General features: G+C 44.1%; 2 protein-coding genes across 2 annotated transcripts in view; both read left to right on the top strand.

The window, feature by feature from the left end:
- Positions 1 to 23381, top strand: part of LOC311150807 (uncharacterized protein) — a gene marked incomplete at both ends in the record, with an annotated part of 72667 nt that overhangs the window by 1876 nt on the left and 47410 nt on the right. The window contains 4 exons of the mRNA XM_084188342.1: positions 613 to 729; positions 3242 to 3358; positions 3635 to 3719; positions 3849 to 3962. Of these exons, the coding sequence (XP_084044468.1) occupies positions 613 to 729; positions 3242 to 3358; positions 3635 to 3719; positions 3849 to 3962 (433 nt within the window). The remainder of the gene's footprint in view (positions 1 to 612; positions 730 to 3241; positions 3359 to 3634; positions 3720 to 3848; positions 3963 to 23381) is intronic.
- On the top strand, positions 3291 to 21806 carry LOC311150825 (NLR family CARD domain-containing protein 3-like; the record flags this gene model as incomplete). Its single annotated transcript, XM_084188367.1, has 8 exons — positions 3291 to 3297; positions 3919 to 4077; positions 4500 to 6289; positions 9895 to 10031; positions 11008 to 11181; positions 17833 to 17998; positions 20503 to 20557; positions 21162 to 21806. The coding sequence occupies 8 exons, from the start codon at positions 3291 to 3293 to the stop codon at positions 21686 to 21688; spliced, it is 3015 nt and encodes a 1004-aa protein (XP_084044493.1). The 3' UTR covers positions 21689 to 21806.

The raw sequence follows: 23381 nt of genomic DNA, 5'->3' as shown, positions 1-23381 counted from the left end.
AGAAGAGCTCTCCAGTAGGTGAACCAAAACATTCAAAGGCCACTATCTCAAAAGTGAGGTTACAAGTTTATCATCTTTCAAAGCAGAATTACTTTCCCATTGTTCCTCAACTGTAGTGTATGATATACCTTTTTCTAGCTGAGTCTCTACTTTTATCCAATGTAAAAAACACAGTTTCAAATGTTGCTACATGAGACCGAATCGAGTCGGTCGGTCACATTTGACGGTGTAAAACCTAGCAGTGCTACTTATTTCTCTGAGTGAGGCAGATATATTATTACTGTGTAAAACCTAGCAGTACTACTTATTTCTCTGAGAGTGAGGCAGTTTATAGCATTGTGCAAAAAACATGATTATTTGTCTCTCTGAAATGAAACCATCAAGTGATAGATTTTAAACAAATACATGGCTGTCATTGAACCATCGCATACCATGATTAGCTACTGAAAAAACACACCAATCTCTTTCATAATTTCTTAAAACAATAAAAGCTCATTTAGGAACATTTCTGAAAATTGATATATAGCGTTTTGTAATGAAACTCTTCTTATGTTTCCCCATCTGAGCTCAGAGTAGATGAGAGACATAATGTTTGTCTCTGTTTTGTTGAAGCCCAATCAAGCAGGAGAGACCAGCCTCCCCTGTACCCAGCTGTGTGTCCATGAAGAGTGACCAGTCTATGGGTCGTCCTATAATGTTTAGAAAGGGAGCCTTTTCTACTGAACAAAGGTAAGAAGAACTCATGGGTCATGGTCAGTGAGTTAAACAACACTGTCTCTAGTCATTTCTCCTCTCCCATTTTCCCATTTATTTTAGTTGTTTTCATAATCCATAGGATAAAACTTTTTCCATTTTCATAGTCCTAAACAACATTTAAAAATAACAATTTTTATTGACGACTTGTTGTTTCTAAATGGCTGCTGGGTAATTTGATAAGCATCGGAATCTTCGTTCTTAGGCATCGAATTGAGCGAATGCTGCGCAGGTTCACTGAGTTGCGAAACAAATGGATATAATGGGGTGATTGTTGTCTAATCGGGTGGTCTAGCTAATTGATTTGTAGATCTGATACAGTTGCTACCTCAGATTATGAGCCTAGCAGGTGTCATTAATGAGGTATTTAGTACCCACAGACGGCCACAGGGCGGCGCAAGAGAGATATAAACCCATACTGTTTTTTGCCTTGAAACCCCAAAACCTATCAATCAATCAACTGTATTTATAAAGCCCTTTTTACATCAGCAGATGTCACAAAGTGCTATACAGAAACTCTAACCATACGTACAGTGGGGAGAACAAGTATTTGATACACTGCCAATTTTGCAGGTTTTCCTACTTACAAAGCATGTAGAGGTCTGTAATTTTGATCATAGGTACACTTCAACTGTGAGAGACGGAATCTAAAACAAAAATCCAGAAAATCACTTTGTATGATTTTAAGTAATTCATTTGCATTTTATTGCATGACATAATAATATTATCTTAGTAAATACAATTATAGTACGAAATAGCATTTTGATTATTTTGTTAATCAAAACCTGTCTAAGCGTTTTGCTGTTTGTTTTTTTGTCATTAGTTATTTTATGATATTTATTATTGCAAGACAGAACACTTGATAAACAAGACATTAGTTTTATAAATGTGGTTTGAACTGGGTGACCTAGTCACCTCTATGTGAAAGTCCAGCACTTGGCGTGGGATAGGTGGGGCAGGTTTGAGACTGATCTAAGGAATTAACAAGAAAAATACACTTTATTTCTCAGCTGCCTCACCAATGTCTGTACGTGAATTCATCACTTTTAATTGTTAAATATTTATAATAGATGGCAGCATAAGACCACGAAGCATCAGTTATAGGCTGCAAGCAGCAATATGATTGACATACAATAGCATGCAACCAAAGACTATATGTTCCATGATTTTCTAAAATGGTCACTCATTACTTTAGTTAGCTATATATCTCGTATTAGGCCTGTGTTGTTTTTTGAAAAGCAATTAAATAGTGACTATAGCAGGTGTTGAACCCCGGGTAAATAATCACTAGTCAGATGTGCTAACCTCAACCCTAGTATAAATGCACTATTTAAAAATATAATCTTAATATCTAATATTGCGATTAAACAACCTCGGAATAGAAAAGAACAGAGTGCGTCTTCCAGCCCGCCAATAAATTACATCATGCAACCCTCACGGTTAGCAAATTTACCTCAACATGCCCCTCGCTTGCGCGAGAAGGCAGCGTGGCTTGCTGCTGGTTGATGAATTTGACTATGGATGTACTAGGAAAATACGTTTTTCTCGACCAGAGGTGACTAAATTAGTTCATTCATCTGAATAAAGTATATCCTTACTAGTAGTAATTACTCAGAATTACAAAATATGACATTTTCTAGTTCATTTTACCACTTACAACCATAAAATAAAAATGTATAGCATAACAAACAATGAAACTGACATAAACCAAAAACACAAGACATTTAGTTAACTATATATGTATATATTTTTTTTTACGATTTATTTAGATGGGTGACATTATCTGCCAAAGTAATAACACTGTAGATAAAGAAGAGCTCTCCAGTAGGTGAACCAAAACATTCAAAGGCCACTATCTCAAAAGTGAGGTTACAAGTTTATCATCTTTCAAAGCAGAATTACTTTCCCATTGTTCCTCAACTGTAGTGTATGATATACCTTTTTCTAGCTGAGTCTCTACTTTTATCCAATGTAAAAAACACAGTTTCAAATGTTGCTACATGAGACCGAATCGAGTCGGTCGGTCACATTTGACTGTGTAAAACCTAGCAGTGCTACTTATTTCTCTGAGAGTGAGGCATATATATATATTTATTACTGTGTAAAACCTAGCAGTACTACTTATTTCTCTGAGTGAGGCAGATATATATTATTACTGTGTAAAACCTAGCAGTACTACTTATTTCTCTGAGAGTGAGGCAGATATGTAGCATTGTGTATAAAACATGATTATTTGTCTCTCTGAAATGAAACCATCAAGTGATAGATTTTAAACAAATACATGGCTGTCATTGAACCATCGCATACCATGATTAGCTATTGAAAAAACACACCAATCTCTTTCATAATTTCTTAGAACAATTAAAGCTATTTTAGGAACATTTCTGAAAATTGATATATAGCGTTTTGTAATGAAACTCTTCTTATGTTTCCCCATCTGAGCTCAGAGTAGATGAGAGACATAATGTTTGTCTCTGTTGTGTTGAAGCCCAATCAAGCAGGAGAGACCAGCCTCCCCTGTACCCAGCTGTGTGTCCATGAAGAGTGACCGGTCTATGGGTCGTCCTATAATGTTTAGAAAGGGAGCCTTTTCTACTGAACAAAGGTAAGAAGAACTCATGGGTCATGGTCAGTGAGTTAAACAACACTGTCTCTAGTCATTTCTCCTCTCACATTTTCCCATTTATTTTTGTTGTTTTGATAATCCATAGGCTAATCCTTTTTTCATAGTCCTGAAACAATATTAAACCAAAACAACATTCCCTGTGTGTGTGTGTGTTTGTGTGTGTGTGTGTGTGTGTGTGTGTGTGTGTGTGTGTGTGTGTGTGTGTGTGTGTGCACTCCCTGGAGGAGGAAATGTAATCTCATGTTTTGTCCACAGAAACCAACAGGAGAGATCAGAGTCAGAGATTCTCAGTGGTCAGTCTTCCCAGAGTCATCAAACAGACCTGGCCTCCATATTCAGTGTATGTGGTCCTGTTATGTACATTTGTTTTTGTTTACCTCAAGTAAAGTTGATCTGTCAATCATTCATTAATGTGTTAATGAGAAAGCATTTAGTCTCTTGCTTAACTTATTTACTTGATTTATTTCAGTTGCTTGAAGAGAATATTATGACATTTGTGAAGAACGAGCTGAAGATGTTCAAGAGGATTCTTACTCCAGAACTCCCAGAAGGCTTTGAGAGTCAGAAGCAGGATAAGGAAGTGGTGGATGCTGAAGATGACAAGCAGGAGAGCAGTGCCAGAGAGGGGGCTCTGAAGATCACACTGCACGTCCTGAGGAAAATGAACCAGAAGGAGCTTGCTGACACACTGGAGAAAAGTAAGAGCTGTCTGCCTCGTGTTGAATGCTGTTTTAGAACATTTAAAAGCTGTAGCTAAAGTACAGCTAAAGTAGCTATGTAACTCAATGATATTCTAGCAGCCTTAACACAACACCTAGTGACCTCATCAAGTAGCAGCAGGGATGTGTTGTGGTGATTAATTTAGACAGAGAAGAGGAGAGACAGAAAGAGACAGAGACAGAGAGAGAGATCGACAACATTAATGATACCATCAGTAATACCAATAATGATATAAATCCGTCACACCAGTGTGTAATGCATTATGAAAACATTTACACATTTATACAGACAGTTGAGAGAATAAATTATTATAAATTACACTTTATAACACAGTAATACAATCCTGTAGGCATTAAATCAGATGTAATATTAATATCCTCTGTGTTATTTCTTTATTCAGATGAGCTTGCTGTGATTTGCCAACGTGAACTCAAATCTAATCTAAAGAAGAAGTTTCAATGTGTATTTGAGGGGATCGCTAAACAAGGAAACCCAACACTTCTCAATAAGATCTACACAGAGCTCTACATCACAGAGGGTGGAACAGGAGAGGTCAATAATGAACATGAGCTGAAACAGATTGAGACAACAATCAAGAAACAAGCAAGACCAGAGACTGCAATCAAATGTAACGACATCTTCAAACCTTTAGCTGGACAAGACAAACGTATCAGAACTGTGCTGACAAAGGGAGTCGCTGGCATTGGAAAAACAGTCTCTGTGCAGAAGTTCATTCTGGACTGGGCTGAAGGAACAGCAAATCAGGATGTTCAATTTGTATTTTCATTCCCTTTTCGGGAGCTGAATTTGATGAAAGGGGAAAAACACACTTTGATTGAACTTCTCAATCGCTTCTCAGTGGAAACCAAAGAATCAAGAATCTCCAACTACGATAAGTACAAAGTTCTGTTCATCTTTGATGGTCTGGATGAGTGCCGACTGCCCCTAGACTTCCAGAAGAACAAGATCTGTTGTGACGTCACAAAGTCAACCTCAGTGGATGTTCTGCTGACAAATCTCATCAAGGGAAATCTGCTTCCCTCTGCTCTCCTCTGGATAACTACTCGACCTGCAGCAGCCAATAAGATCCATTCAGTGTGTGTTGACCAGGTGACAGAGGTACGAGGGTTCAATGACCCACAGAAGGAGGAGTACTTCAGAAAGAGATTCAGTGATGAGGACCTGGCCAGCAGAATCATCTCACACATAAAGACATCAAGGAGCCTCCACATCATGTGCCACATTCCAGTCTTCTGTTGGATTTCTGCAACAGTCCTTGAACACATGTTGAGTACAGACAAGACAGAAGAGATGCCCAAGACTCTGACTGAGATGTTCATACACCTTGTTGTGTTTCATACCAAACAGAAGAATGAAAAGTATCTTGGGAAAGAAGAGACAGGTCCACACTGGAATAAAGAGAGCATTCTGTCACTGGGAAAACTGGCTTTTCAACAGCTCGTGAAGGGCAATCTGATTTTCTATGAAGAAGATCTGAAAGAGGCTGGCATTGATGTCAATGAAGCCTCAGTGTACTCAGGATTGTGCACACAGCTCTTTAAAGAGGAATGTGGGCTGTACCAGGACAAGGTGTACTGCTTCGTGCATCTGAGCATTCAGGAGTTTCTGGCTGCTGTATATGTGTTCCTCTCATTCATCAACAACAATGACAATCTAATGGAAAAATCTCAATCAATGTCCAATAACCTTTCTGTGAGGATCAGACACAAGCGTAAAGTTACTGTCTACAAGAGTGCTGTGGATAAAGCCTTACAAAGTGTGACAGGAAACCTGGACCTGTTCCTCCGCTTCCTTCTGGGCCTCTCACTGGAGTCCAATCAGAAGCACTTACGAGGTCTACTGACAAAGACAAGAAGCAGCTTACAGAGCCATGAAGAAACAGTCAAGTACATCAAGGAGAAGATTAGGGAGAATCCCTCTCCAGAGAGGTGCATCAATCTGTTCCACTGTCTGAATGAACTGAATGACCATTCTCTAGTGGAGGAGATCCAAAGATACCTGAGATCAGGAAGTCTGTCAAAAGCCAAACTGTCACCTGCACAGTGGTCAGCTCTGGTCTTTGTGTTGCTGACTTCAGAAAAGGAGCTGGATGTGTTTGACCTGAAGAAATACTCCAGATCAGAGGAAGGTCTTCTGAGGCTGCTGCCAGTGGTCAAAGCCTCCAGATCTGCTCTGTGAGTACATAAAATGACATTTAAGTACTAATCATCAGGAAGAAATATTCAGTTTAGAGAAAAATATGTATTATTGAAAAACATATTGAATCACTGCATTGATGTTCACATTAGTATAACAATATGACCATACAATTCTAGGAGACGGAAGATGAATCTATATGTTGTTTAAGAGAATAAACCAAATGCATCTGCCATTGTCCTACTACACTACTGGTGTTAAATTAACAGTTTGTGAAATCATGATGATCTCTTTGTCAGGCTGTCAGGCTGTCTAGTCACAGAGGAAGGCTGTGCTTCTCTGGTCTCAGCTCTGAGGTCAAACCCCTCTCACCTGAGAGAGCTGGACCTGAGTAACAATGACCTGAAGGATTCAGGAGTGAAGCTGCTCTCTGCTGGACTGGGGAATCCCCACTGTAAACTGGAGACTCTGAGGTCAGTATTCCTGTATCACTCAATGAACACACATACACTGGACACACACTGGACACACACACACACACAGGACACACATACTATACACACACACAATGGACACACACACACTAGACACACAACCTGGACACACACACATACACACACTGGACACACTCATTGGACAACACACACACACACACACTGGACACACACACAAACACACACTGGACACACACACATACTGGACACACACACACACACACAAAGATTAATTTAGTAGTGTTTAGAAACATGTTATCTACTGTTAATAATGATAAATTCATTCATTTATATACAGTACCAGTCAAAAATTTGGACACACCTACTCATTCAAGAGTTTTTCTTTATTTTTACTATTTTTTACAGTGTAGAATAATAGTGAAGACATCAAAACTATGACATATCACATATGGAATCATGTAGTAGCCAAAAAAGTGTTAAACAAATGAAAATATATTTTATATTTGAAAATCTTCAAATAGCCACCCTTTGCCTTGATGACAGCTTTGCACACTCTTGGCATTTTCTCAACCAGCTTCACCTGGAATGCTTTTCCAACAGTCTTGAAGGAGTTCCCACATATGCTGAGCACTTGTTGGCTGCTTTTCCTTCACTCTGCGATCCAACTCATCCCAAACCATCTCAATTGGGTTGAGGTTGGGTGATTGTGGAGGCCAGGTCATCTGATGCAGCACTCAATCACTCTCCTTCTTGGTCAAATAGAGGTGTGTTGAGTCATTGTCCTGTTAAAAAACAAATGATAGTCCCACTAAGCTTAAACCAGATGGGATGGCGTGACGCTTCAGAATGCTGTGGTAGCCATGCTGGTTAAGTGTGGTTAAATTCTAAATAAATCACAGACAGTGTCACCAGCAAAGCACCCCCACACCATAACACCTCCTCCTCCATGCTTTACGGTGGGAACTACACATGCGGAGTTCATCCGTTCACCCACACCGCTTCTCACAAAGACACGGCGGTTGGAACCAAAAATCTCAAATTTGGACTCTAGACCAAAGGACAAATGTTCACCAGTGTAATGTTCATTGCTCATGTTTTTTGGCTCAAGCAGGTCTCTTCTTCTTGCTTATTTGAGCTGTTCTTGCCATAATATGGACTTGGTCTTTTACCAAATAGGGCTATCTTCTGTATACCCCCCTACCTTGTCACAGCACAACTGATTGGTTCAACCACATTGAGAAGGAAAGAGATTCCACAAATCAACTTTTAAGAAGGCACACCAGTTAATTGAAATGCATTCCAGGTGACTACCTCATGAAGCTGGTTGAGAGAATGCCAAGAGTGTGCAAAGCTGTCATCAAGGCAAAGGGTGGCTATTTGAAGAATCTCAAATATAACAAATATTTTAATTTGTTTAACACTTCTTTGGTTACTACATGATTCCATATGTGTTATTTCATAGTTTTAATGTCTTCACTATTATTCCACAATGTAAAAATTAGTTTTTTGTTTTTTTACAAATGTGAATGAGTAGGTGTGTTCAAACTTTTGACTGATAGTGTATATATACATATATGAATAGATATGGCAGGTTTCAGAACTCTGATGTATCTGAAAATGTTTTAAAAATATATTTTCACCACCAAAGAATAGCAGTGTGGTTTTAATATGATTTTACTCTTGCAGGCTGTCAGGCTGTCTATTCACAGAGGAAGGCTGTGATTATCTGGTCTCAGCTCTGAAGTCAAACCCCTCACACCTGAGAGAGCTGGATCTGAGTAACAATGACCTGAAGGATTCAGGAGTGAAGCTGCTCTCTGCTGGACTGGGGAATCCCCACTGTAAACTGGAGACTCTGAGGTCAGTATTCCTGTAGTTGGTCAACAAGTGATAACTGTTCACCAGATCCACATGTGTTTACCAGGCACACATAGTCCACACCATATGTGTTTGGACAGTGAAGCTTACAGTTTTACATTTGTTGCTATGCTCCATCATTTTGGATTTCAGATTGAATGTTTCATTATAGGCAACAGTACAGAATGTCACCTTTTAGTTAGAGGTATTCATACATATATTTTTTACCGTTTAGTAATGAAAGCACTTAATGTATATAGTTCTCCCATTTGAAAAAGTCGTAATTATTTGGACAAATTAATTTAGTCAAAAGTTTTAGTGTTTGGTCCAATATTATTTGCCTGCAGTGATTACATCAAGCTTGCATGTTTCTGAACACTTCTACATTCATGTGGATGCTACCATGATTATGAATAATCATGAATGAATCGTGAATGATGATGAATGAGAAAGTTACAGAGGAACAAGGATCATACCCCCTCTGTTATTGGTAATGGTGAGAGGTTAGCATGTTTTGTTGTAGCCTCTGTAACTTTCTCACTCATTATTATTCATGATTCATTCATGATTTGTCTTAATCATGGCATCATCATGATTAATTTAGTAGTGTTTAGAAACATGTTATCTACTCACTTAGACAGAAAATTACTCCAGTCATCATCCACCATTCAGTTACTGTTGGGCAAAACATAACCCAAAACACAATCAAAACAACCTGCAAATGCAACCAACGAGTTAGGGACCAAATACTCAACTTTTGACTACTTTAATGCATTATAAGTGAATTGGTCAGAATACTTATGACTTTTTCAAATGGGGGACTAGATACATAAAGTGCTTTCATTTCTAAATGGTGAAACAGATATGTATGAAAATACCCTCAAATAAAAGGTGACATTATATACTGTCACCTCATATGAAACATTTCATCTGAAATTCAAAATGCTGGAGTACAGAGCCACATTTAAAATGTTATCTTTGTCAAAATAGATATGGTGTGGACTGTATACTCAATACAATCTCAATCTGATACCTCACTGTCTGTCTTTTAACTGATACTGCTTTTTAAACTGCTCTGGTCAGTCTACTCAAATATTTGTACTATACATGTTTCTCTCTACAATCAATATATGATCATTTCTAATAATGAAACATTAATTTATTTATTAATAGATATGGCAGGTGTCAGGACACTGATATATCTGAATATGTTGAAAAAATATTTTGCCACTCTATTTTGACCACCAAAGAATAGCAGTGTGGTTTTAATATGATTTGACTCTTTGCAGGCTGTCAGGCTGTCTAGTCACAGAGGAAGGCTGTGCTTCTCTGGTCTCAGCTCTGAAGTCAAACCCCTCACACCTGAGAGAGCTTGATCTGAGTAACAATGACCTGAAGGATTCAGGAGTGAAGCTGCTCTCTGCTGTCCTGGGGAATCCCCACTGTAAACTGGAGACTCTGAGGTCAGTATTCCTGTAGTTGGTCAACAAGTGATAACTGTTCACCAGATCCACATGTGTTTACCAGGCACACATAGTCCACACAATATGTATTTGGACAGTGAAGTTTACAGTTTTACATTTGGTGCTATGATCCAGCATTTTGGATTTGAGATAAAAAGTTTCATATTAGGTGACATTACAGAATGTCACCTTTTATTTGAGGTTAATGGTGAGAGGTTAGCATGTTTTGTTGTAGCCTCTGTAACTCTCTCACTCATTATTATTCATGATTCATTCATTGTTTTTCTTAATCATGTCATCATCAGGATTAATTTAGTAATGTTTAGAAACATGTTATCTACTCACTTAGACAGAATATTACTCCAGTCATCATCCACCATTCAGTTACTATTGGGCAAAACATAACCCAAAACACAACCAAAACAACCTGCAAATGCAACCAACGAGTTAGGGACCAAATACTCAACTTTTGACTACTTTAATACACTATAAGTGAATTGGTCAGAATACGTTTGACTTCTTCAAATGGGGGACTAGATACATAAAGTGCTTTCATTTCTAAACGGTGAAACAGATATGTATTAAAATACCCTCAAATAAAAGGTGACATTATATACTGTCACCTCATATGAAACATTTGATCTCAAATCCAAAATGCTGGAGTATAGAAAAATGTCATCTTCACTGTCAAAATAGATATGGTGTGGACTGTATTCTCAATACAATCTAAATCTGATACCTCACTGTCTGTCTTTTGACTGATACTGCTTTTTAAACTGCTCTGGTCAGTCTACTCAAATATTCGTACTATACATTTTTCTCTCTACACACAATATTATGATTTTTTCTAATAATGATATATATATGGCAGGTTTCAGGACATTGATATATCTCAATATGTTGAAAAAATATACTGCCACTATTTTCACCACCAAAGAATTGCAGTGTGGTTTTAATATGATTTGACTCTTTGCAGGCTGTCAGGCTGTCTAGTCACAGAGGAAGGCTGTGCTTCTCTGGTCTCAGCTCTGAAGTCAAACCCCTCACACCTGAGAGAGCTGGACCTGAGTAACAATGACCTGAAGGATTCAGGAGTGAAGCTGCTCTCTGCTGTCCTGGGGAATCCCCACTGTAAACTGGAGACTCTGAGGTCAGTATTCCTGTAGTTGGTCAACAAGTGATAACTGTTCACCAGATCCACATGTGTTTACCAGGCACACATAGTCCACACCATATGTGTTTGGACAGTGAAGTTTACCGTTTTAAATTTGGTGCTATGCTCAATCATTTTGGATTTGAAATTGTTTCATATTAGGCAACAGTACAGAATGTCACTTTTTATTTGAGGGTATTCATACATACCTGTTTTACTGTTTAGAAATGAAAGCACTTAATGTATCTAGTTCTCCCATTTGAAAAAGTCTTAATAATTTGGACATATTCACTTATATTGTATTAAAGTAGTCATAAGTTTAGTATTTGGTCCCATATTCCTTACCCACAGTGATTACATCAAGCTTGTGATTCTACAAACTTGTTGAATGCATTTGCAGTTTGTCTTGGTTGTGTTTTGGATGATGTTTTTCCCAATAGAAACTGAATGGTGAATAATGTCCTGTCATTTTGGAGTCACTTCACTTGTATTGTCAGTAAGAATAGAATATGTTTCTGAACACTTCTACATTCGTGTGGATACTACCATGATTATGAATAATCATGAATGAATCGTGAATGATGATGAATGAGAAAGTTACAGAGGAACAAGGATCATACCCCCTCTGTTATTGGTAATGGTGAGAGGTTAGCATGTTTTGTTGTAGCCTCTGTAACTTTCTCACTCATTATTATTCATGATTCATTCATTATTTTTCTTAATCAAGGCATCATCAGGATTAATTTAGTGTTTTAATTAGTGTATTTAGTGTATTAATTTAGTGTTTAGAAACATGTTATCTACTCACTTAGACAGAAAATTACTCCAGTCATCATCCACCATTCAGTTACTATCGGGCAAAACATAACTCAAAACACAACCAAAACAAACTGCAAATGCAACCAACGAGTTTGGGACCAAATACTCAACTTTTGACTACTTTAATACGCTATAAGTGAATTGGTGTCACGGTTTCGGCCGAGGCTGCTCCTCTTCCTTGTTCGGGCAGGCTTCGGCGGTCGTCGTCTCCGGAGTACTAGCTGCCACCGTTCTATGTTTCATGTTCTTTTGGTTTTGTCTGTTCATAACACCTGTCCCTTATTTGTGTCTTAATTGTTCCCTTATTTAGTTCGTGTGTTTGGGTCAGGTGTTATGCGTGATTGTTTATTGTCAGACTGCCTCGTTAGGGTATATTTTCTCTCGTTGTTGGCTTGTCCCGAGAGTTCGCACTGCGTGCGCTTTTCTTGTGATTTACGCACTGTGTTTGGTGCGTAATTGTTTTGCGCCACCCGGTTGGGTTGGCGACTATTTTGTTCACGTGTTGAACGTACTATAAAGACGATTGAAGTCATCCTGGATCCTGCGCTTGATTCCTTCCACTCATCTACACACACCATTCTGACAGAATCACGCATCACATCATGGAATCAGCAGGAGCGACCACGCCGACAGCCGAGATGGCTGAACGTCTTCGTGGTCAGGAGGACCGCATCAATCAGGTCTGTCACGCCCTGGAGGGGGTGATGAATACTCTGCACCGATGGGAGACCAGCGGGGTTCCCACACCTCCACGAACCGAACCAGCCCCATCGGTCAGCCCCCCTGTCTCATCTCCGGAACCTAGTGGGATTCGGCTCTCGCTCCCGAGGGCGTACGACGGCTCCACTGCCGGGTGTCAAGGATTCCTGCTGCAGGTGGAGCTCTACCTCGCCACCGTACACCCGGCGCCCTCGGGACACGAGAGCGTCTCAGCCCTCATCTCCTGTCTCACCGGCAAGGCGTTGGAGTGGGCCAACGCCGAGTGGAGGAGAATGGACGCCGCTACCACGAACTATGCGGAGTTCTCCCGCCGCTTCCGTGCTGTGTTCGACCATCCACCGGAAGGGAAGGCGGCGGGGGAACGTCTATTCTACCTCCGACAGGGGATGAGGAGCGCCCAGGACTTTGCCTTAGAGTTTCGGACCCTAGCGGCTGATGCAGGGTGGAATGAGCGGGCCCATATCGACCATTTCCGCTGCAGCCTCCGGGAGGACGTCCAGCGAGAGTTGGCGTGCAGGGACACGTCGTTGACGTTCGACCAGCTGGTCGACATGGCCATCCGGCTGGATACCCTGCTCGCCACCCGTGGGCGTCCCGGAGGGGGGGGTTCGCCCATTCCACTCTCCAGCACCTCCGAGCCGAGCCCTATGGAGCTCGGAGGTGCTGGCGCTAGGGAACGGAGGAGGAGGAGCCCGAGGGGACCCGGCCCTTGCACCAACTGTGGTCGTGGAGGGCACACCACGGCTAGGTGTTGGGGCGGGTCCTCCAGTGAGGGAGATGGCAGGTCACGCATTGGGGGGTCCCCCCAGGTGAGTAGGCGCCCTGCTTACCCAGAGCTTTCTGTCGTGCACCTAACCTTGCCTGTTTGTTTCCCACAGGTTGCACCTCGTTCCCAGCATAAGGCGCTGGTAGATTCAGGCGCAGCTGGGAATTTTGTAGATCGCCAGTTCTGTATAGAGTTAGGGATTCCCCTCCTTCCAGTGGATAAGCCTTTCCCCGTCCATGCCCTAGATAGCCGTCCGTTAGGGTCTGGGTTGATTAGGGAGGTCACAGCACCCATTCAGATGACGGCGCAGGAGGGTCATGAGGAGAGAATTCAGCTCTATCTGATTGACTCTCCTGCGTATCCGGTAGTGCTGGGTCTTCCCTGGTTGATGACTCATGACCCTATTATTAGGTGGCGAGAGAAAGCTCTTAAAGGGTGGTCTGCTCAATGTGAGGGGCGGTGTCTGGGTGTTTCCATAGGGGCGACCTCGGTGGAGAGTCCGAATCTAATGCCAGCACTGCAGATTCCCCCCGAGTATGAGGATTTGGCACTGGCGTTCAGTAAGACCAGGGCGGCGCAGCTGCCGCCTCATAGACGGGGGGATTGTGCGATAGATCTCCAGTCAGGAGCAGCTCTCCCGCGGAGCCATGTGTATCCCTTGTCTCAAGAGGAGAGAAAGGCTATGGAGACATACATCTCTGAGTCTCTTAGACAGGGATACATACGGGCCTCCGTTTCACCCGCTTCCTCAAGTTTCTTTTTTGTGAAGAAAAAGGATGGAGGTCTGCGCCCGTGTATTGATTACCGCGGTCTCAATCAGATCACAGTGAAGTACAGCTATCCACTTCCTCTGATTGCGACTATGACGGAGTCACTGCACGGTGCGCGGTTCTTTACAAAATTGGATCTTAGGAGCGCATATAACTTGGTACGCATTCGAGAGGGCGATGAATGGAAGACAGCGTTTAGCACGACTTCCGGACACTACGAGTATCTAGTCATGCCATATGGGTTGATGAATGCTCCCTCAGTCTTCCAATCCTTCGTCGATGAGATTTTCCGGGACATGCAGGGACAGGGAGTAGTTGTGTACATCGACGACATTCTGGTGTATAGTCCTACCCGTGCTGAGCATGTAGCCCTGGTGCGCCGAGTATTGAGGAGGCTGTTGGAGCATGACCTATATGTCAAGGCAGAGAAATGTCTGTTTTTCCAGAAGTCGGTCTCCTTTCTGGGTTACCAGTTATCTGCGTCAGGGGTGAAGATGGAGGTAGACCGGGTGTCAGCTGTGCGTAATTGGCAGACCCCAACCACTGTGAAGGAGGTGCAACGGTTCTTGGGTTTTGCGAATTATTACCGGAGGTTTATCCGGGGTTTTGGACAGGTGGCAGCTCCCATAACGTCTCTGTTAAAGGGGGGTCCGGTGCGCTTGCGGTGGTCAGCTGAGGCGGACAGGGCATTTGGGAGACTAAAGGACCTGTTTACCTCGGCGCCGGTGTTGGCGCATCCGGATCCCTCTTTACCGTTCCAAGTAGAGGTGGACGCGTCAGAGGCCGGGATAGGGGCCGTTCTTTCCCAGCGTTCTGGCACTCCACCTAAACTCCGTCCCTGTGCGTTCTACTCAAAGAAGCTCAGTCCGGCGGAGCGGAATTATGACGTAGGAGACAGGGAGCTGTTAGCCGTGGTACAGGCCCTAAAGGTGTGGCGGCATTGGCTCGAGGGGGCTCAACACCCTTTCCTCATTCTAACTGACCATCGTAACCTGGAGTACATCCGGGCAGCTAGGAGACTGAATCCTCGCCAGGCTCGCTGGACTATGTTCCTAGCCCGGTTTGTGTTTAAGATCACATACATCCCTGGGTCCCAGAACGGGAAGGCAGATGCTCTGTCTCGGCGGTATGACGCAGAGGAGAGGTCAGTTGAGTCCACGCCCATACTACCGGAGTCTTGTCTGGTTGCTCCGGTGGTGTGGGAGGTTGATGGTGAGATCGAGCGGGCGTTACGCACCGACCCGAGTCCTCCACAGTGTCCTGTGGGTCGGACGTACGTTCCGCTCGAGGTACGCGATCGCCTCATTTGTTGGGCTCATACGTCCCCCTCCTCTGGCCATCCGGGTATCGGCCGGACAGTGCACTGCCTTAGCACGAAGTACTGGTGGCCAACGTTAGCTAGGGATGTGAGGATTTATGTCTCCTCCTGTTCGGTGTGTGCCCAGTGTAAGGCACCCAGACATTTGCCCAGGGGTAAGTTACAACCCCTGCCTATTCCACAACGACCCTGGTCCCACCTCTCGGTGGATTTTGTTACCGACCTTCCCCCCTCACAGGGGAATACTACCATCCTGGTCGTTGTGGATCGGTTCTCAAAGGCCTGTCGTCTCCTTCCCATGCCGGGTCTACCCACTGCCCTACAGACCGCTGAGGCTCTGTTCACCCATGTCTTCCGGCATTACGGGGTACCCGAGGATATAGTGTCTGACCGAGGCCCCCAGTTCACCTCTAGAGTGTGGAGAGCATTTATGGAACGGTTGGGGGTTTCGGTAAGCCTTACCTCGGGGTACCACCCGGAGAGTAATGGGCAGGTTGAACGTGTCAACCAGGATGTGGGTAGGTTTCTGAGGTCATACTGTCAGGGCCGGCCGGAGGAGTGGGCGAGATATGTGCCCTGGGCCGAGATGGCACAGAACTCTCTTCGCCACTCCTCCACCCAACTAACCCCTTTTCAGTGTGTGTTAGGGTACCAGCCGGTTCTGGCACCATGGCATGAGAGCCAGATCGAGGCCCCCGCTGTGGATGAGTGGGTGCGGCGCTCGGAGGAGACGTGGGACGCTGCACACGTCCATCTGCAGCGTGCCATACGTCGGCAGAAGACGAGCGCCGACCTACACCGCAGTGAGGGGCCAGTGTACGCACCTGGAGATCGAGTCTGGCTCTCAACCAGAAACCTGCCCCTCCGCCTGCCCTGCCGGAAGCTGGGTCGGCGGTTTGTGGGGCCATTTAAAGTCCTGAGGAGATTGAACGAGGTGAGTTATAGGTTAGAACTACCTGTTGATTACAAAAATATTAACCCCTCGTTCCATGTGTCTCTCCTCAGGCCGGTGGTAGCTGGTCCACTCCAGGACTTTGAGATTGAGGAGACTCCTCCGCCCCCGTTGGACATCGAGGGGGCTCCGGCGTACACCGTGAGGTCCATCCTGGACTCGAGACGCCGGATGGGGGGTCTTCAATATCTCGTGGAGTGGGAGGGGTACGGCCCGGAGGAGCGGTGCTGGGTGCCAAGGAGGGACGTATTAGACCAGTCCCTACTGACCGATTTCCATCGGGGTCATCCTGCGCGCCCTGCTCCGCGTCGTCCGGGTCGTCCCCGAGCTCCGGGTCGGCGCACGGCTGGAGCCGCGCGTCAAGTGGGGGGTACTGTCACGGTTTCGGCCGAGGCTGCTCCTCTTCCTTGTTCGGGCAGGCTTCGGCGGTCGTCGTCTCCGGAGTACTAGCTGCCACCGTTCTATGTTTCATGTTCTTTTGGTTTTGTCTGTTCATAACACCTGTCCCTTATTTGTGTCTTAATTGTTCCCTTATTTAGTTCGTGTGTTTGGGTCAGGTGTTATGCGTGATTGTTTATTGTCAGACTGCCTCGTTAGGGTATATTTTCTCTCGTTGTTGGCTTGTCCCGAGAGTTCGCACTGCGTGCGCTTTTCTTGTGATTTACGCACTGTGTTTGGTGCGTAATTGTTTTGCGCCACCCGGTTGGGTTGGCGACTATTTTGTTCACGTGTTGAACGTACTATAAAGACGATTGAAGTCATCCTGGATCCTGCGCTTGATTCCTTCCACTCATCTACACACACCATTCTGACAATTGGTCAGAATACTTATGACTTCTTCAAATGGGGGGCCTGATACATAAAGTGCTTTCATTTCTAAATGGTGAAACAGATATGTATTAAAATATCCTCAAATAAAAGGTGACATTATATACTGTCACCTCATTTGAAACATTTGATCTGAAATCCAAAATGCTGGAGTATAGAGCCACATTTAAAATGTTAGCTTCACTGTCAAACTAGATATGGTGTGGACTGTATACTCAATACAATCTAAATCTGATACCTCACTGTCTGTCTTTTGACTGATACTGCATTTTAAACTGCTCTGGTCAGTCTACTCAAATATTTGTAATATGCAATTTTCTCTCTACACACAATATTATGATTTTTTCTAATAATGATATATATATGGCAGGTTTCAGGACACTGGTATAAATGAAAATGTATAAAAAAATATACTGCCACTATTTTCACCACCAATGAATAGCAGTGTGATTTTAATATGAGTTGACTCTTGCAGGCTGTCAGGCTGTCAAGTCACAGAGGAAGGCTGTGCTTCTCTGGTCTCAGCTCTGAAGTCAAACCCCTCACACCTGAGAGAGCTGGACTTGAGCTACAATCACCCAGGAGACTCAGGAGTCAGACTGCTCTCTGCTGGACTGGAGGATCCACACTGCAGACTGGAGAAACTCAAGTATGTAGAGGGTTTATGTCAATGTTCATATCAGACATGTTGGAGTTATCAGGCTAGTTAAGACAAACATTCTGACCACCACTTGGACTAAGTTATACAAACACTGTGTGTGTGTGTCCAGTGTGTGTGTGTTTGTCCAGTGTGTGTGTTTTAGTGTTTGTGTGTCCTGTGTGTGTGGGTACAGTGTGTGTGTGTGTGTGTGTGTCCAGTGTGTGTGTGTCCAGTATGTGTGTGTTTGTCCAGTGTGTGTGTGTGTCCTGTGTGTGTGAATCCAGTGTGTGTGTGTGTGTGTGTGTGTGATCAGTGTGAGTGTGTGTCCAGTATTCAATATGGTGTTCAATATTAGTACACACACTGGACAAACACACACACACTGGACACATACACACACTGGACACACACACAAACACACACACACACACACACACACTGGACACACACACACTGGACGAACACACAAATACTGGACACACACACACTGGACACATACACAAACACTTGACACACACACAAACACACACACACACTGGACACACACACACACACACACACACACACACACACACACACACACATTGGACACACACACCCTCACACACACACTGGACACACTCCCACACTGGACAAACACACACACAATGGACACACAAACACACAAAATAAAAACACAAACACACACACACACTGGACACTCACACACACACACACACACACACTGGACACACACACACACCCACACTGGACAAACACACAAACTGGACACACACACGCATACACACACACACACACACACACACACACAATGGATACACAAACACACTGGACACACACACACTCACACACTGGACACACACACAGAGTGGACACACACACACACACACACACACACTGGACACACACACACACAATGGACACACAAACACACAAAATAAAAACACAAACACACACACACACTGGACACTCACACACACACACACACACACACACTGGACACACACACACACACCCACACTGGACAAACACACAAACTGGACACACACACACACGCATACACACACACACACACACACACAATGGATACACAAACACACTGGACACACACACACTCACACACTGGACAGACACACGCACACACACTGGACACACACACAGAGTGGACACACACACACACACACACACACATACTGGACACACACACACACACTGGACACACACACACACACACTGGACACACACACACCCACACTGGACAAACACACAAACTGGACACACACACACACGCATACACACACACACACACACACACACACACACACAATGGATACACAAACACACTGGACACACACACACACACACACACTCACACACTGGACAGACACACACACACACACTGGACACACACACAGAGTGGACACACACACACACACACATACTGGACACACACACACACTGGACACACACACACACACACTGGACACACACACACACACACAAACACACACTGGACACACAGACACACACACTGGACACACACACACACACAAACACACACTGGACACACACACACACTTGGCACACACACACACACACACACACACACTGGACACACACGCACACTGGACAAACACACACACACACTGGACACACTCACACTGGACACACACACAAAAACACTGGACACACACTGGACTCACACACACACAGTGGACACACACACACACACACACACTGGACACACACACACACACACACACACACTGGACACAAACATACACACTGGACACACACACACACTGGACACAAACACACACACTGGACACATACACACAAAGGACACACACACACACACACACACACACACACACACACACACACACACACACACACACACACACACTGGACACACACACACTGGACACACACACACACTGGCCCCAGACACATAAAAAGGAAACACACACACACACACACACACACACACACTGGACACACACACACACACACTCACACACTGGACCCACACACACACACTGGACACACACACACACTCACACACAATGGACACACAGACACACTCACTCACACTGTACACACACACACTGGACACACACACAAACACACACACACTAGACACACACATTGTCCATTGTGTGTGTCTGTCTGTCCAGTGTGTGAGTGTGTGTGTGTGTCCAGTGTGTGTGTGTGTGTGTTCAGTGTGGTGGTCCTCTGTAGCTCAGCTGGTAGAGCACAGCGCTTGTAACGCCAAGGTACACAAAAATGTATGCACGCATGACTGTAAGACGTTTTGGATAAAAGCGTCTGCTAAATGGCATATTATATTATTTAGACACACAAAAAGTTATATGTTGACTGTGTGTGTGTGTGTGTGTGTGTGTGTGTGTGTGTGTGTGTGTGTGTGTGTGTGTGTGTGTGAGTGTGTGTGTGTGTGTGTGTGTGTAGGTGTATCCCTCAATGACTGTCTGTTCTTCTGCTTACCGCTACAGTGTGGAACATGGTGGAGAGAACACAATGAAACCTGGACTTAGAAAATGTGAGTGTTGACTGCTGTGAAGAATATGACTAAGAATAAGTCTTAATTCAAGTGAAGTCAAAGTCAAAGACCACCATCATTACTTACTTGGTCATATTAAATATCAGCTGTAGTTCTACAGAAGCACAAATCAGGGACACCAAAGTTTACAAAGAGTTGCTTTGACAATGTGTGTGTGTGTGTGGCGTGTTTGTGTCACTTTAGAAATGTATGTGTGTATTCATGCATGCATGCATGAAGGTGTGTGTGTGTATGTAATTAATGTCTGTGTGTGTGTTTGGCGTGTTCGTGTTACGTTAGAAAAGTGTGTGTGTGTGTCCAGTGTGTGTGTTTGTGTGTGTGTGTGTTCAGTGTGTATGTGTGTGTGTGTGTGTGTGTGTGTGTGTGTGTGTGTGTGTGTGTGTGTGTGTGTAATTAATGGGAATAAGTGTGTTTTATATTACCATACAGTATAACATATGATCATTCAACAAATCTCAAGTTACCTTAACTTCTCCTTTTGATACCTAGAAACATCTACATTAAATGAATTAGTGAAAAGTGAGTTAACATTCTAATGTGAATGATGATGATTTCTAATATTGTGTCTGGTTTCATCCATCAGATGTCTGTGATCTCACACTGGACCTAAACACAGTAAACAGATTCCTCTCTCTGTCTGAGGAGAACAGAAAGGTGACATGGGGGAGAGAGGAGCAGCCGTATCCTGATCATCCAGCGAGATTTGAGTTCTGGCCTCAGGTGCTGTGTAGAGAGGGTCTGACTGGGCGCTGTTACTGGGAGGTAGAGTGGAGTGGGAGAAGGGCTGATATAGGAGTGGCATATAAAGGAATCAACAGGAGAGGAAGGGTTGATGACTGTGGGATTGGATACAATGACAAGTCCTGGAGTCTGATCTGCTCTGACAACAGTTACTCTGCCTGGCACAATAATAAGTCCACTACAATAGACGTCCCCTCCTCCAGCTCCCACAGAGTAGGAGTGTATCTGGACTGGCAAGCCGGCACTCTGTCCTTCTACAGAGTCTCCTCTGACACACTGACCCACCTGAACACATTCCACTCCACATTCACTAAACCCCTCTATCCAGGGTTTGGGGTTTGGGATGTTGACTCCTCAGTGTCCCTGTAAATAATAACCATGGTAACACTGACACACACACACACACACACACACACACACACACACACACACACTGTACACACACACACACACACACTGAAGACACACACTGGACACACACACACAAAACACACACACACACACACACACTGTACACACACACACACACTGAACACACAAACTGGACACACACAAACACACACACACACACACTGGACAAACACAAACACTGGACACACTCACACTGGACATACACACACACACACTGGACACACACACACTGTACACACACACACACACTGAACACACACACTAGACACACACACACACACACACTAGACACACACTTACACTTACACTGGACACACACACACACTGGACACACAAACACACATACACACACTGGACACACACAAACACAGATTACACACACACACAAATACACTGGACACACACACACACATACACACACTAGACACACACACACACTGAACACACACACTGTACACACACACACTGGACACACACACACACTGGACACAAGCAAACACACACACACACACTGGACACACATACACACACACACACACACACACACACACACACACACACACACACACACACACACACACACACACACACACACACACACACACTGGACAAACACACACACTGGACACACACAAACACACACACACACAATGGACACACCCAAACACACACACACACACACACACACTGGACAAACACACACACTGGACACACTCACACTGGACAAACACACACTGGACACACAAACACCGGACACACACACACACACTGTACACAAACACACACACACTGAACACACACACTGGACAAACACACACACACTCTACAAATACACACACACACACACACACACTCTACAAATACACACACACACACACACACTGAACACACACACTGGACACACACACACACTGGACACACACACACACACTGGACACACACACACACACACTGGACACACACACTGGACAAACACACACACACACACACACAGCACACTCATACAAACTGGACACACACACATACACACTGGAAACACACACACAGGACACACACATACACACTGGACACACACACACCTGACACACACACACACACAGGACACACACACAGGACACACAGACACACTGGACACACACACTCACACTGGACACACACACTCACACACACTGGACACACACACACACACACTGGACACACACACACACACCCACACACACACACACTGGACAAACACACACACACACACACACACACACACACACACACACACAGGACACACACTCATACAAACTGGACACACACACATACACACTGGAAACACACACACAGGACACACACATACACACTGGACACACACACACCTGACACACACACACACACAGGACACACACACAGGACACACACACACACTGGACACACACACACACACTGGACACACACACTCACACACTAGACACACACACACACACACTGGACATACACACCCACCCACACACACACACACTGGACAAACACACACACACACACACACACACACACACACAGGACACACACTCATACAAACTGGACACACACACATACACACTGGAAACACACACAGGACACACACATACACACTGGACACACACACAACTGACACACACACACA

Source organism: Coregonus lavaretus (genome assembly GCF_964263955.1).
Source record: "Coregonus lavaretus genome assembly, chromosome: 2".
NCBI classification, from domain to species: domain Eukaryota; kingdom Metazoa; phylum Chordata; class Actinopteri; order Salmoniformes; family Salmonidae; genus Coregonus; species Coregonus lavaretus.
This window is presented reverse-complemented; position numbering and strand designations above follow the sequence as displayed.